Source organism: Lepidothrix coronata, unplaced genomic scaffold, assembly GCF_001604755.1.
Source record: "Lepidothrix coronata isolate B3197 unplaced genomic scaffold, Lepidothrix_coronata-1.0 Scaffold298, whole genome shotgun sequence".
Classification (NCBI taxonomy): domain Eukaryota; kingdom Metazoa; phylum Chordata; class Aves; order Passeriformes; family Pipridae; genus Lepidothrix; species Lepidothrix coronata.
Genome location: NW_016690478.1, coordinates 196086 through 211592, shown reverse-complemented (window position 1 = coordinate 211592; position 15507 = coordinate 196086). Strand labels below are relative to the sequence as shown.

At 53.1% G+C, this 15507-nt stretch overlaps 1 protein-coding gene across 2 annotated transcripts in view; it reads left to right on the top strand.

Moving 5' to 3' along the window:
* Positions 1–15507, top strand: part of RALY (RALY heterogeneous nuclear ribonucleoprotein) — a 75293-nt gene that overhangs the window by 46015 nt on the left and 13771 nt on the right. For both annotated transcript variants that reach the window (XM_017837246.1, XM_017837248.1), the window contains exon 2: positions 10296–10560. In XM_017837246.1, the coding sequence (XP_017692735.1) occupies positions 10305–10560 (256 nt within the window). In that variant the 5' untranslated portion in view covers positions 10296–10304. The remainder of the gene's footprint in view (positions 1–10295; positions 10561–15507) is intronic.

Genomic DNA, 15507 nt, shown 5'->3' with positions numbered 1-15507 from the left:
GCAGGGGATCAAATCAGCTGGTGGTGGGTTGGCAGCATGAAATGGGGTCCCTCCTGGAGCCCAGGTTTTCCCTCTAGTTCAGTGTTGCCCCGTGGCAAGAGATCCACGTGTCCTTCCCACAGGAACCTGCGTCGTGCCCGGGGTAAGGTGGGACATGGCCCAACACTGGAGCCTGGGAGTATGAGAAATAAAAATACGTTTTCCATAGGCGTGTAGTGAAGTTGTAAGATATCCAAGTTCAAAAAAAGCCTGGACTTGAGTATCAGGGTCTTTTTCAGCCAGATAAGGGAAATGCAAGAGTTCTTAAAAATCTTTTGGGGCCATTTTGTACAAAAGGGTTCTTTTCTCTCTTTGGGCTAAGAACAAAGGAAGATCCATCATCCTTGACAGGGGACACCTTGCAGCCAATCAGAATAAAAGGAAAGCCCCTTTTCAGAGAAAAGAAACCTTTTTAGGCAAAAATGAATATATTAAACTTATCTGAAAAAGAGTGGGATTTTGTGAAACTATGAAATGTATAAGATGTAAGGCCAAAGGGTCTTTTCCCTGGAAACTCAGTGAGGGAAAGACCCGGTGCGCCAAATAAATTCTTCTTTGTTTCTTTGTCCCCTGAGTTTATGCCGTCTTTCTAAATTTAAAAGAGGAGTATTTCTCACAGGAGGACTCTTGGACATGGCCAGAGGGGTTTGGGATGAGGAGGAGAGCACTGGGCTCATGGAGTGGGACACGAGGCTCCTCTGTGGCCGGACTGGGAGCCCTGCTCTCCCACCCCTCCCTGCCAGGAGATGCTGAAAGCAGCAGAACAATGGCAGTTCATTAACAGCTAAGAAAGTTCCCGGCGACTTCACTTGTTTTTCCTCATAAATAAATCATTTGCTGTTAAAACAACAATTGGGCTGCAGGGGGGGGTTGGTCATTAAGGAACATCAAGTCAATGGGCAGCTGATGAGAACCTGTCTCCACTGGGTGCCAGTGGGAGGGGGGCATGGAAACATTGCGTTTTCCTGTTAGGCTGGGAATGATAAAGAATTAAAGAATAATTCTCAAGAAATTAGTCATGGCCAGCCATTAATGAGCATCTCAGTAACACACTAATGAGCTGGCTTCAGATGCCTGTAAAAAAGGCCTTTAATTAGATTAATACATGTAGCATTGTCCATCACCCTGTAGGTAATCATCAGGTTTTGCACCAGTGGGAATGCAGATGATATTCTGTTTAATTGCAGTTGCCTTTTCATTCTCTTCCTTTCTTTTTTTCTTTTAAATATTCTTTCCTCCAAAGAATTCTGTTTCTGTTCTCGAACATAACCTAAATGTTATCCATGGAATTCTGCATCTGAAAGGGCTGCCAGACTGGGCTTATCTGATTCAATTGACCTTTAAAATTTATTTTGCTGCTGTCAAAAAGAATGTTGGTCTATTCAGGAGAGATTTCTGGGGTGATTAGAAGCAGACACTCCAGAAAACTCTACTTGTTGCACAGGCTGCAATCAGAGGACAGTCTTAGTTGGGGTGGGCTTTTAGGAGAAAAGTGCCTTAATTTAAAATATGTTTTCATGGAAAAGCAGAGTCCAGAAGAGTTCAGTGTGAATGGGGAGACCATGTTCAAGTAGACAGTAAAGGAACTGCTGAGGAGCTCCTTCTCACAGGGTGATGAAACCCAGGGATTGATCCCTGTAGGCTTCAGAAGATGCCTTAATTCTTGCTTCTAGCTCAGTGCTGACAGTGGGATTTCTTTTTTGACCTTGTATCCTGTCAGGACTCCCATGTTTTAGGTGCAGTTTTGTTAGTGTGGGAGTGGAGACACAAATTTAACCCCCCAAGGTTGCTACCTGCATGAGCATCCTCATCAGAGGATGACAGACATCCTGGTTTTCAGAGGAGTTCTGCTCTGAGCTGCAGGGCAGGACTGAGGCTCAGGGCACTTGGGGTGCTCCTCACTGTCCCATTGCTCTGCTGGTGGGACAGTGTTGGTCTGATGTGGCCCAAAGAAAGGCTTTGGCCTTGTCAAGCAGATGGAGATGGTGGATTCCCCATCCCTGCAAGTGTCCAAGGCCAGGTTGGACGGGGCTTGGAGCAACCTGGGCTAGTGGAAGGTGTCCCTGCCCTTGGCAGGGGGTGGAACAAGTCAGTCTTTAAAGGTCCCTTCCAACACAAACCCTTCCATAATTCTTTGGGATAAAACATTACCTGCAAAGGTGATGTAGAGGAGCAGCTCTAGCAGGACCCCACACCTGAGCAATGAGCTGTGCAGCGTTTGGAGGGAGCCCCAGATCTGTGGAGACACACAGGGAGAGGAGCAGGGCTGCTCCAGGGGCTGCCCGGATGGATCTCAGTGTCCAGCTGAGGTCATCCCTTTATCACACTTATTAGGAAGGATTTAAAGCTCTAATGAATAGATTTTTAAGCTTCTACAGGCATGGATAATATGTTGGACAGATGGTAACGAGCCACAGCTATAAACTATGTGCTTGACCTGATAGACTTTGTGACCACTGCACCTTTAACAGCTGATTAAATACTTATTACAACAGCTATTGATCATTTATGGCTCCTTCATGAAGGATTTCAGTTGCACTGAAATTGAAACCAGAGCCAGGTTTTCAAAGGATTGGCAGGATTTCTCTGGTTCAAAATGACTTGTTTTAGTCAAAAATTAATAAAGGGAGACTCTGCACAGCAAGATGGAGAGTTGAGGGAGGTCTGTGAGGGAGCTGATTCTGCTCACACACAGTCTGAGTGCGTGGGATGGTGCAGCCTCCACCCGGGCAGGGGAAGGGGACAGGGTGGGGAGCAGCTCCCCCCTCACTCACCCCATAAATTGGGAGCTGAGTGCTCAGTGGGGCAGGCACTGAGGGCAGACAGGAACAGTCCCAGGAGTTTCCAGGTGCTTGCAAAGGCAGGAATGTCTGGATGTTCTCCCAGGGGGTGCAGGGGCACCGCCACCTCTGTCCTTATGGGCTGTCCAGAGCTGGGACGGTGCTGGTGTCTCCCTTCAGGTCAGGTGTTTACAGGATTTCATTCTTCCAAGGAAAACAGAGTGTAAACTGGGCTGAAACTGGGCTGAAACTGGGCTGAAACTGGGCTCCCTGAGCTGCCTGCTCAGAGGGGGAGCCTCTGCAGGGGCTGGGAGTGATGGCCACTGACAGAACCTGACCCAGGACAGGGCTGGGCTTAGCCAGGTGGGAGCCTGATGGCCTCAAGTAGTGCCAGGAAAGGCTTAGACTGGATGTTAGGAAAAAATTCCTCATGGAAAGGGTTATCAAGCACTGGGACAGGCTGCCCAGGGCAGTGGTGGAGTCACCATCACTGGGAGTGTTGGAATAGCCCCTGGAACGTGGTTTAGTGATGACCATGGAGGTGGTGCTGGGTTGATGGTTGGACTTGGTGTTTTTAGAGGTCTTCTGCAGCCCTAATGGTTCTGTGATCTACAAGGTGGAGCCCTGGGAAATGTTTGGAAAAATTCCCAGACCCTTGTCTGCCTGGAGGGGGGACAACCCAAAACAGCACTCAAGGACCCCCTCCCTCTGCAGTGAGAGGATCCTCCCTCACTGGGATGTGCTTGGTTGCACTTTACAGGGGGAACAAGATTTGCAAAGGGACCCCACAGCTTCAGACCCAGCTAGTCTGGCTCCTGCTGAGCTCATCTCCAGCTCTCAGCATAGCAGAGATTTCCCCAAAAGACAGCCCTGGTGCTGCAGAACCAGTCTAAGAATTGTGACATCTTTGTCTGTGCCCTTTTTTTAATAACTTCCTGGTCCTTTAAGAATTCTGTCTGGTAGAATCAAAGCTGTTCTCCCCAGAAAAGCCAAGAACTGGTTTCCTCCCAGTTTCTTCTATTTATTGAAGCTCAGCAGTGAAGAGGGTCCTCCTGCTCTCCTGAGCCCTCCGGGTTTCTGTGCAGGACTTGGGGACTCAGATGTTATTAAAAAGATTGCAGGGTTTGTGTTGGTTATTAAACCAACACTTCAGAGCCTGGCTTTGCTGTTTGGGGACTCACTAGCAAATTACTCAGGGCTCTCTGGGGGGAAGATGACTGGCACTGGAGCTGCTGGGGCCCGTGATTCCGAGCTCATGTGCAGTTCTGTGCTCTCGGTGGGGCTGTGCAGTGCCATCAGGGGAGTCCCTCTGTCTTGCAGCTGGCCATGTTTCTCTTTAAAACTGCCTTTTTTCACCTCAAGGGACCATTTTAGTCAGAAAACAGGTTGCCCAGAGAAGCTGTGGCTGCCCCATCCCTGGAAGTGTCCAAGGCCAGGTTGGATGGGGATTGGAGCAACCTGGGCTAGTGGAAGGTGTCCCTGCCCATGGCAGGGGGTGGAATGAGATGAGCTTTAAGGTCCCTTCCAACCCAAACCAGGAAGGAAGGAACCAACCAACCAGCTCACTTCTGGCAATCTCATCCCTAAGTCTCCTTATGTCTTTGGGGGCATTTGGCAGCAGGAAGTGTCACTGTGATGTATCTGTGGCCCTTGGTGAGGCTGGTGGCACACACTCCTCCACCCCAGACCTCTCCTGTCTGAGCCTCAGTTTCCCTTGCAGAAAACAGGGATAATCCTAGTACTCTGTCCTTGATGTTCTCTGGGGTCCTACAGGGAAAGAACCCCTTTGTACATTCATTTATTCATGTTCAAGTGCCACTCCTAGTTGCCTTTTGTCTTGTTCTCTTTTCCAACTCAAGTCCATCTCGTTGCAGTTGTGGGTTGGGGGCTGAAAGGTGAAAGGAGAGCTGTGGAAATGCATCAGCTGATGACAGTGATGGTTGTTAGAATGTACATCTATACCCAGGAATAGGTGTCTCTGCTCTGTGTGTGGTTTTAACCAGTCACATCACCAAGATGCTCTGGCTCAGGCTCTCTGCTTTTTGCATGGCATATCAAAGCTCTAGTGGCTGGAGAGGACACTGTTCCACAGCTGAAGAGCTGTGGAGGGGACACTGAGCCACCATGGTGGTGGCTGTGCTGGATTTAGTCTGGACACAGCACAGAGTGCCCTGGAATGCAGTGGGGGGGAGTGTGAAATGTTAACAGTGATGACTGAAATGTCCTTCTCCAGTTTTTACAGTCGGGGGCCAAGAAGTGGTGTAAAATAACTATTGTGCCTGAGAGGAACCAGAAATGAGTGGGACAGAGAAGACAAGGGAGGCTGTTTTCTCCAGGGAATGCTGGGCTTGCACGAGCAGCAGAAGAGCCCTTTGCACGGGGTGTTTGAGCACTGAGGGGTTTATAACGTGCAAAGTGAGACTCGGGCAGGCACTGGGAGACCACAAAAGCTCCGAGCAGTGCTGTGCTAGAAGCCCCAGCTCCCTAGCCTTGGCCTTCCCAGCCCTCCCTGCCAAATCCCTGCCTGTGCAGGGCCAGCAGTGTGTGGGCAGATGGCCCTGGGAGAGCATCCCATCTGCAGAGGCGGCGGGTTCCCACTGGCTCCTTCCCAAGCCCTTCCCAGCAGCACAGCCCTCACCTTGCCTGACCTTGGCTTTGCCATCTGGTGGCCCCGTCCCATCGTCATCAACTCCAGGCACAGCTCCTGCACAGACCTGCCGTGTCCTGACACGGCCCCGGAGCCACCGGGGCTTCCAAGGGAAGGCTGTGCCCAGGGAGGGGGTGCTGAGCACCCCAACCCATCAACCTCCCTGCAATGAGGGGTGAGAGTCACTGCTCTCATCTCCAGCCTCCAGGGCCAAAGGCTTTATGGGATTGTTGGGACTGAGCATCCCAAGTGGGGAGGAGAGGAGACAGCACAGGAGAGACAGCACAGTCACTGTCACTGCCATGTGACATCCCTGAACCCCCAGGGACAGCCAGGGGGTCACAGCAGGGCTGGTGTGTCCCTGGGCTAGCGAGACCACCCAGGGAACAAGCAGAACACTTGCTGGTCCAGCTGCAGGGAGCGTGTGGGAAGGTCACAGGAACCAGAGGGAGGTGGGGATGGGCAGCAGGGACCTGGAGAGCTGCAGGTTCCCTTTCACACACCCCCCCACCTCCATGGCAGCCAAGTTTTTACCTGGGAGATGCCTTAGGAGATGTCCCTCTGCAGCCGAAGGTCCATCTGGTACCTTCGTGCCCACCTGAGAAACAACTTCACCCAGGTCTTTAATTTTTAAAGCAAACCTGTCCATTGACAGCTGCAGAGCTGGCTCATGTTGCACCTGCTGAAAGGGGACACACAGCTCACCAGATCTGGGGGAAAGCACACCTTTATACCCCCATCCTACCCCATCCTGCCTGAATCCTCCAGCCAGCCTGTTCTGTCCCACACACAGAGGCAGCTCAACCCACAGCCCTCCTACACAGGCTGAAGGAGCTCAGCCCCTGATGAACTGGAGTTTGCAGCTGCAAACAGGTGGGCAGAGCTTCAGGCTGTTGTGGATAACACCTGTCTGGGCTGGTCAGTCCTTGGGAAGGGTTTGGGCTTCCCCTGATTTGGGGGAGCAGCAGTAAAAAGCTCTTCAGTGATGGGGTGTGAAAGCAGAGCCAGGGGTGTGTGTGATTGGAACACTGGATTTAATTTTGAGGAAGAGAAAGCATTCCTCCTGCCTGCAGCTGGGCCACACCTGGAAATGGTGTGGCCAAATTTGACCAACCTCTTTGCTTTCTGTGGCAAAGTGTGTGGCACACACCCCTCCACCCCAGACCTCTCCTGTCTGGGCAGTTTCCCTTGCAGAAAACAGGGATAATCCCAGTTCTCTGTTCTTGGAGTTTTCTGGGGTACAGGTCAAGAACCCCTTTACATTCATTTATTCGTGTCCAAGTATCATTCCTAGTTGCCTTGACATGGCAAGTTGCCTTGACACTTGCCTAGGACGTGGCATGGTTGGTGTCTGCCCTAACTTCAGGAAGGCTTTTGACATGGTCTCCTGCAGCGTCCAGATGGGATACAAGCCTGGATGGGTGGCTCCCAGAGTAGTGCAAGCTGGATGGTGGGCTCCAAGGGCAGGGAGAAGGGCTCATACTCTGCCCAGAGGCCAGTTGTGAGGGCAGCTCCTCCAGGAACTGGGAATGGGGGAAAGGAGGGCCGTGAGTACACAGTAAAATGGGTGGGAGACTTGCATAGAGTCTGGCAAATAAGCAAGGATGGAAAAGTGGGAATGCATCCTCTGGAGGGGAGGCAGCTAAGAGGAGCCAAGGGTGTCCGTGTGGCATGGCCTGGGGTGGGTGACAGAGATGCCAGGGCAGGTTTGCTCTGAAACAGAAGTTACAGGCAGCTACAGCTGGGAGCTCCAGGAGTGCCCAAGTGTAAAGCCACGTGCTGAGGTCACTGTGGAGTGACATCCCTGAATCCCCAAGGGCAGGGACACCAGGGGGGTCACAGCAGGTCTGGTGTGTCCTTGGGGTAGCAAGACCACCCAGGCCACCTGGCTGCAGATACCCCACATGTGTGCTGGCTCTCTGAAGGTCCCACACAGCCCCAGCCGGTCCCAGCACGTGTAGGATGGAGATTCCCTGGGGACTGGCCATGCCAGAACAAGCCTCCAGCTGGGATTTGTGCAGGTACTCGGGATTTCTGTCCTTGAGGCTCAAGCTGGGAACCCAGAGGGACCAAACTGCTGGAAAACCCCTCCATTTCTCTCCATCTGCACCAGGAATGGGGCAGTTTCCTTTGTGAATCTCTTCCAGATGGCACTGCAAATATAAATTAAAATAGAGACCATTAAACAAAGGCGAGTTTCTGGTTTGGAAGTTGGAGCAACCTGAAGAAGTTGGGCACCACTTGCCAAAGGTTGAGAGTTGAAGTCACTTAGATTCCTTTAAAAGTCCTGTCCTTTGGCTCTTTTTCCTGGTGTTTTTAGGAACACTCTGTCTGCCAGGAACTGTTTTGAAAGTAATAAAACAAAAGTCTCTGGCTCTTCTAATCCATAAGCGTGAAAGGGAAGATGCAACAAGCCAGAACTCAGACAAAGCCTAACTCTTTTTTTGATTGGATTTAGCAGGAAGATTATTTCCAGTCTCACTGGCAGGTTAATGGAGTCTCAGGGGTTGGAGCCAGATGAGATTTATTGTGGAGTCTCATCCTCACACAGAGGCTCAGACTTGCCAACTGTCTCCAGTGCTCTGGACGGTTTTAAAGGATGAAAGGGATCGAGTGTCCAGCTCCCAGATGGAAAAGGTGGAGGTGTGCACGTGGATCTGGGCTGTGCAGAGCTCAGTGGTGAGGTTGCTGTTGCAGCACCCTGTGGCTCCCCAGGTGGGCTCTGCCTGTGGGGTGGGTGACTCTCCTCCCTTGGCTCTGTCCTGGACTGAAGTTCCAAATCCTGGGAATACAGAGCAAGTGCTGCTGAGCCCGGACCCGCTGCTGCTTGACTGTGTGGGTACAGCTGCCCTCGGGCAAAACGGGGCTGTGGACAGGAGCAGCCCCTGCTGGGTATCCCGGGGAACAACATCCATCACCTGAGGAGCCGAAATGGGGCTGCCCTGGCAATGGGTGTGATGATGCTCTGCCCCCAGACAGGCTTAAGAGGAGACAGAAATCCTGTGGGGAAGATATGTGTAGGAGAGGACAAGGAAGGAGGAGGACAGGGGGTTTTGGAAAGCGTTGGATGCAACCCCAGAATATCGTGGCTTTTTCCCAGGCTTTGCCTGCCAGTGTAGGAAAGGTAACTCTGGTTTAGGCTCAGCATTAACTGGCTCAGTGTCAGTGCCTCAGGCAGGCTGGGCTGTGGGCAAGCAGAGCCTGCCAGGGCTTGGGCACAGGGTGACAGGGTCCACAGGGGCTGCACCCATCCAGTCAGGCAGCTGCCACTGTCCCCAGCTCAGACCAAGCTGCTCAGACTTGGGCTTTGAGCCCACAGAGCCAAAACCCCAAAGCCAGGCAGGGCTGTAGCTCTGCCCCAGTGCCAGGGCAGACGCTGGGGATCACCAGGGAGGGCACTCCATGGTAGCAGTGCCAGGCTTGGGGACCTCCAGAAGTTGTGGGCACCCTGGTGGTGTTGCCCTTGGTGGTAGGAGCACCTGTGGGTGCTGCTGGAAGGGGATGGGGAAGAGCAGCACCTCAATGTGCATCGTAAAACATCTTGCCTGGATCCCAAGTAAATCTGCAGCACAGCAGCGATCCCAAAGCATCCCCGTGTGTCTGGAAGGTGAAAATGAAGCTGATCTCTTTGGCCAGCTGTGGGTTTTGCTGCAGGAGAGGGAGCAGGCAGCCTTAGAGCAGCCAGCCTGGCTTTGATTTCACACAGCGTCCAGTCCTGTCCCTTGGTCCTCAGTCCTCGGGGGGAAACCCCTTCTCAGGGGCTGCCCATGAGCCACTCGAGGCAAGAAACTTGGAGGCTCGTGCCGTGCAGCCACGGGAAGGGGTTGGAGTGGCTCCCAGCCGATCTGGCTCTGGGATTTCCAGGCTAACAGTGACACCTCCTGTTTGAAGCACAGAACCCAGCTCGAAGCCCAGGCAGTGCCGTGCAGGTGCCACACAGGAGCACAGGGGCTGCTTCACTGCTCAGATCTCTTTGTTTGCATCCAGAAAACTCGAGTCCTCTTCCAGGTGTGAGAGGGGACCTGTGGGGACAAGGCTGTACCTGTGTGTGATGAGAGTTGGGCTGTACTGGGAGGTTGGTGGCAGGGGAAAGGCTGCAAAAGTGGGCATGAACCAAGGTGCTGAATGCAAACTGCTTCAAAAAGAGCAGCTCTTTGAATGTTAATTAGGTACAGAGAGGTAAAAGCTTTTGTATAACGGCATTAAAGATGTAAAATTTATTTAAATCTTGCTTTCTCCCCTAAAATCCTTAGAATCATAGAATACCCTGAGCTGGAAGGGACCCAGTGGGGTCCAACTCCTGGCCCTGCACAGGATCAGCCAAGTGTCAGCCTCGTCAGTGGGTTTCCAGCAAGAGTTTAGAACTGACTATGCTGGTTGCCTGGCAGGAGGGATCCCCTGGAGGTGGGATCCCCTGGAGGTGGGATCCTCTGGAGGTGCGATCCCCCAAAGGTGGGATCCCCTGGAGGTGGGATCTCCTGGAGGTGGGATCTCCTGGAGGTGGAATCCCCTGGAGGTGGAATCCCCTGGAGGTGGGATCCTCTGGAGGTGGGATCCCCTGGAGGTGGGATCCCCTGGAGGTGGGATCCCCTGGAGGTGGGATCCCCTGGAGGTGGGATCTCCTGGAAGTGGGATCCCCTGGAGGTGGGATCCCTCTGCTGTTGAAGTTGAAGAGCTGGTTGAAGTTGTTGCCAGTTGAAGACCAGCTGAAGTTGAGGAGCTGGTTCCCTCACTCCAGGCTCACTGAGAGATTTGTCCCCTCTCCCTTCCTGTGAGCCACTGACACTCCCCTTGGCACACCCTCCTGACCCCCCAATTCCTTCTTCCAGGCGTCCAAGATGTCATTGAAGGTGCAGACGAGCAACATCACGAACAAGAATGACCCCAAGTCCATCAACTCCCGGGTGTTCATCGGCAACCTCAACACGGCCGTGGTGAAGAAGTCGGATGTGGAGACCATCTTCTCCAAGTACGGGCGGGTGGTGGGCTGCTCCGTGCACAAGGGCTACGCCTTCGTGCAGTACTCCAACGAGAGGCACGCGCGCGCCGCCGTGCTGGGCGAGAACGGCCGCGTCCTGGCGGGGCAGACCCTGGGTGAGTAGCTCCTGAAACCGCTCCGGGTGCCCGGGGGCAGCGTGGGTTGGTCGTTCTGTAGATAGAATTTGATAAAGCAGCCCTGTTGTTGAGCCACGAGGGGCGGAAGGGACTGCCCTGCTTTCTGAACTCCTCAGACGGGAGTCAGGGTGTGGCTGGATCCAGCACCGGCCTCAGATTAGCACAGAATCAACCAGGTTGGAAAAGACCTCTGAGGTCATCAAGTCCAGCTTTTGACCCAACACCACCTTGTCTGCTAGACCATGGCACTGATGCCACATCCAGTCTCTTCTTAAACACCTCCAGGAACAGTGAATCCACCCCCTCCCTGGGCAGCCCATTCCAATGGCTGATCGCTCTCTCTGTAAAAAATTTCTTCCCAATATCCAACCTAAACCTCCCCTGGCACAGCTTCAGACCCAGCCTTCTTGTCCTACTGCTGGTTCCTGGGAGAAGAGACCAACCCCCCACCGGCCACAACCTCCTGTCAGGGAGTTGCAGAGTTATGTCAACATTTTGAATTTAATGAATTACAGAGGTGGGATTGAACCGCTTTTGTCCCGCAGGTTTTAATGACTGGCAACATGAGAGTATTTATATAAAAAGAATCATTTATCATTACATATAAAAAGAATCATTTATCATTACAAGTGATCAGACAAAAGATCTTAATCAAAATCATTTACTACACAATATAAAAGCTAAAACTACCAGCAGTAAGATAAGATAGGACAGTGCACTATATTGAAGCAATTACTGAGGCAATTATATTAAAGCTGGCAAAAAGAAATAATTATTCAGTAGAGATTTGGTGTAACTCACCCAGACCAGTGGTGGCACAGTTCCACAGGGGGTGGTCAAGGGGTGGCCAGTCCCAGGTCAAGCTTGGACATGGATGTGCAGATGGTGTCCAGGTCACAGATGACCCGGGGATGTCCGAGCAGGGCTGTGGTGACAAGGCAGGTCTGGGGCAGGGTCAGCAGGATCCATGGCTGTGGCAGAGCTGGAGACCAGCACTCCAACACCACCACCCAGGCAGGAGCCAAAGGCTCCCGTGTGGAATGGGGTCAGAAGTGAAGCTGCTCGTGGCCAAGCAGGCACGTCAGTGCCCTCAGGGCTTTGACAGTGCAGCCCAAAAACTCACGTGTGGGCTGTGACTGTAGAAGCTAAAGCACAGTTCTGAATCTTCCCATGTCCTTGTCCTGGAACTGATGGGTGGGAAAAGACATTGCGTGGTATCAAAGAAAGGACAAGGGGGAATGGCTTCAAACTGACAATGCAGGGTTAGATGGGATATTAGGAAGAAATCCTTCCCTGGGAGGGTGGGGAGGCCCTGGCACAGGTTGCCCAGAGAAGCTGTGACTGCCCCTGGATCCCTGGAAGTGTCCAAGGCCAGGTTGGATGGGATTGGAGCAACCTGGGCTAGTGGAAGGTGTCCCTGCCCATGGCAGGGGGTGGAATGAGATGATCTTTAAGGTCCCTTCCAACCCATTCCATGATTCACTGATTCCCTTCCTGGACCAGGCCTCACCCTTAGCCTGTCAGGGGAGGTGATAGTCTGACTCAGCCCAGCTCAGCCTAACTTTAGCCAGCCCATGTTAAATGAGAGAACTTCCCCCATGTTGCACTGTTGTGGGATGAGAACTAACAAGCAAACCCCCTGGGCTGCTCCCAGCTGCAGCCTTGGTTTACACATTGCTCTGAAGTGTCTCGTGCTGAGAAGCTCTTGTCACCAGCTCCAAGCTGAGAATTGGAACTGGAGACAGTATTTTTAATGAAAAGTGGTGATTTCCAAGGCTGCTGCAGGCAGTGGGCACTGGGCACCAAGGAAAGCAATTTGCAGCCCATTCCCACCCTGCTCCTGGCCCAGCAGTCTGAAATGAGAAGCTTCCTGCTCGAGCTGATCTGTGAAACAATGTGCTGCTCCAGCTGGGGTTTATCTGGAGAGGAGAAACTTCTTTTCACTTCTCTAATGGTCCAGAGAGCAGAGCTGCAGCCAAGGCCAAGCACATGTTCCAGGGATGCTCCCAGCCCAGGGAATGCCCACATGTGCAGTCTGTAGGTAGGATGGAGAGGGCCGTGGGGAGAAAAGGAGCTCCTTGTGATGCTCCACAGAGATACAGGAGACAGGCAGCACTTGCCCATTTAGCTGAAGAGAGAGATGAAAAGTTTGCCGTGATAGGAACCTCTTTCTCCTCTCAGTGCTGGTCCCAGAACTCTGGCATTCCAAGGCAAAGGACTGTATTAGAGCTGGGTGTCCTGTACATGTCCTGGACAAGGTGGAAATTCAGCTCCCTTTCATCTGCCTTCCCTTCATGGGCCACTCTTGCCATTAAAGAGCTCAGCAGGCTTCCCACTGCTGTCCTTGGGGGAGTGTAAACACTGGGATACTCCCCTTCCAGGAGAACCCAGCAGAGAAGGGCTGAGCAATGTGATTGGAAAATCGAGGTTGAAAGTCTTCCCCTAAAAGGAGGAGTGATGGTCGTGCAGGAACATGGAGGGGGAGGACAAGGTGGGACTGGCTGAAAAGACTGTCCCTGCTTCTGTTCATGGCAGGGTTTGGGGGTCCTTTGAGGGGATGGTCAAACTTCCCTGCCCAGGTGGGCAGCAGGAGGGTGAGCGTTGTGCCCTGGCAGCCCCAGCCAGTGAGTTCAGCAGGATGAGCTGTGGAAGAGCTGCAGCCCAGCCCTGCCAGGCTGCCTTTGGGTGTGCCAGGAGCTCAGGGGGGATCATGGCCACACAGTGGGACAGCCTGGCTCCAGGGCCTGGGGTAGGGGCAAAGCACCCCCAGCCTGCACAGGGGCAGCAGCTTGTTGGTGTGCATGGTCACCTGTCCCCAGTGCCAACTGTCCCCTGTCCCTGGGGTGACAATGTCCAGCACATGCCAGGGTGGATGAGCAGAGCAAACAGCATCCTCCTGGCTCTCATCTCATCTCTCATCTCAGCCTGAGGCCTTTAGGAGCAGTTCTGCCATTTCTTCTTTTATTTTCCTTACCAGATGTGCAAGCGATCCAACTTGCATTTTAATGGATCAACAAGTTACTGAAAGCATCACAAAACCACAGCTGCAGCCCCTCCTGTGCTGGGACAGGGGCTGCTCTGCCAGGCAAGTCCTGGCAACCTCTGTGCCTTCTCCAGATGCTCCCAGACCCCCCAGTCATTGCAGGAGACAGGTGCCATTCCTGTGGGGAGCTCTGCACTGGAAGGTGGGCCCACAGCATCCCCTCACCCTGCCACGCTGGCTGCACAAAGCACAACCTCCCTGTGGGAACAAGTGCCTGGATATGAGCAGGAGGGATCCATACTGCCTTTGGGTGGGCAGATGGATTCAGGGATGCAGAGGAGGCAACCAGAAAGGGAATAAGATGCAAAATCTGTCCTGGGTGATGTGAAGGCTGAGCTCTTATCTCTCCTTTTTCACTATCAGGGGAATCCTGTGGGATCTGAGTGCCCATCACCACTAGAGCTGAGAGTATGAATTCCCTGCTCAGGCTGCAGGTGGCTGTGAAGGCTCCACAGGGCTCTTTGCAGCACTGGGGACCACCAGTTGTCCTTCTCCACCTCTGGGCTTTCACTGCCTCTCCCCTGAAGGTGTTGATCAGCCTGGTGCTGGAATTACCTTCCCCGTTCACCAGAGGAGTGAGTGGCAGCTGGCAAGATGCACCCTGATGGCAAAAAGGGGTCACAGCCAGGGAACTGGGGCTGGGCAGGGTTCTGGGATGCACTAAGGAAGGCTTCATTCCTCTCTCCCTCAGAGCAAAGAGCCCTGCCAGCAGCACTGTGTGGCTCAGCAGGCTCAGGAAGGGGATCGTGTGCCTGATGTTGGCTCTGGCCCTGCCCTGTGCCATGGACAGCCTTGTCAGCATTCAGCTCAGCTCTCCTGCACCCCCCTGAGCTCTGGGAACAGGGGGATGGAGGGACAGAGGCAGCAAGGAGGAGAGGAGAACGTTCCAGAGGAACACTGGGTGTGAGAGCTGAGCGACACCTCAACATGTCCTACAGCCTCACAGACAGGCTGAGCTCCAGCCCCAGCAGGAGTGGGCTCTTGCAGACCCCGACAGGCAGTCCAAGGAATTGCACAAGGCATTTGGGCAGTGGGAGCACGTCTGTGCTCCTCCAGAGCCCTGTCCCACTGTGCTCCTCCTGCCCAGCCCATTCCAGCAGTCCTGCAATTCCCTGCAGGAATGATCCTGGAGGTGATTTTCTTGGTTAATAACAAAGTCAGTAGAATGTTCCTTTGGATCACTTTGCAGGTGCTTTATTTGATGGTGTGTGGACCGGCCTGTCCACATTTCTCCATAAAGTGCCTCTAGACAGTGTGGGAAAAAAAAGGTTTAAATGGCTTGACGTGCTGAAAGCTGTTTGGATGCCCCATAAGCTGCAGGTGGCAGAAATCAAGGCATCACTGAAGAAACACTTCTCTGGGAGGGTGGGGAGGCCCTGGCACAGGTTGCCCAGAGAAGCTGTGGCTGCCCCTGAATCCCTGGAAGTGTCCAAGGCCGGCTTGGACAGGGCTTGGAGCAAGTGGAAGGTGTCCCTGCCCATGGCAGGGGGTGGGACTGGATGAGCTGTAAGAGAAGATCCCTTCCAACCCAAGTCCCTCACCACCCTCACAGCAAAGAATTTCTTCCCAATCTCTAATCTGAACCTGCCCTCTTTCAGTTTGAAGCCACCTCCCCTTGTCCTATCGCTCTCTACCTTTGTAAAATGTCTCTCTCCAATTATTGTCATGTTTATTTTCATGTCAGAAATGTCTGGCTCTGAGGCCGAGGAGAGAAATTTCCTCAGTGGATTGGAGGAGCTCATTCTCCCCTCCCCTGGTGGCAGATGCTCCTCTGAGATGAGCTGCACCCCCACAGCTTTCAGCACAGCCTAACCCCCAGCAGTGCCCTCCTGGCTCGTGCTGAGCTTTCCTAGTCCTTGCAGAAGGAGCCAGGGATGGATTGC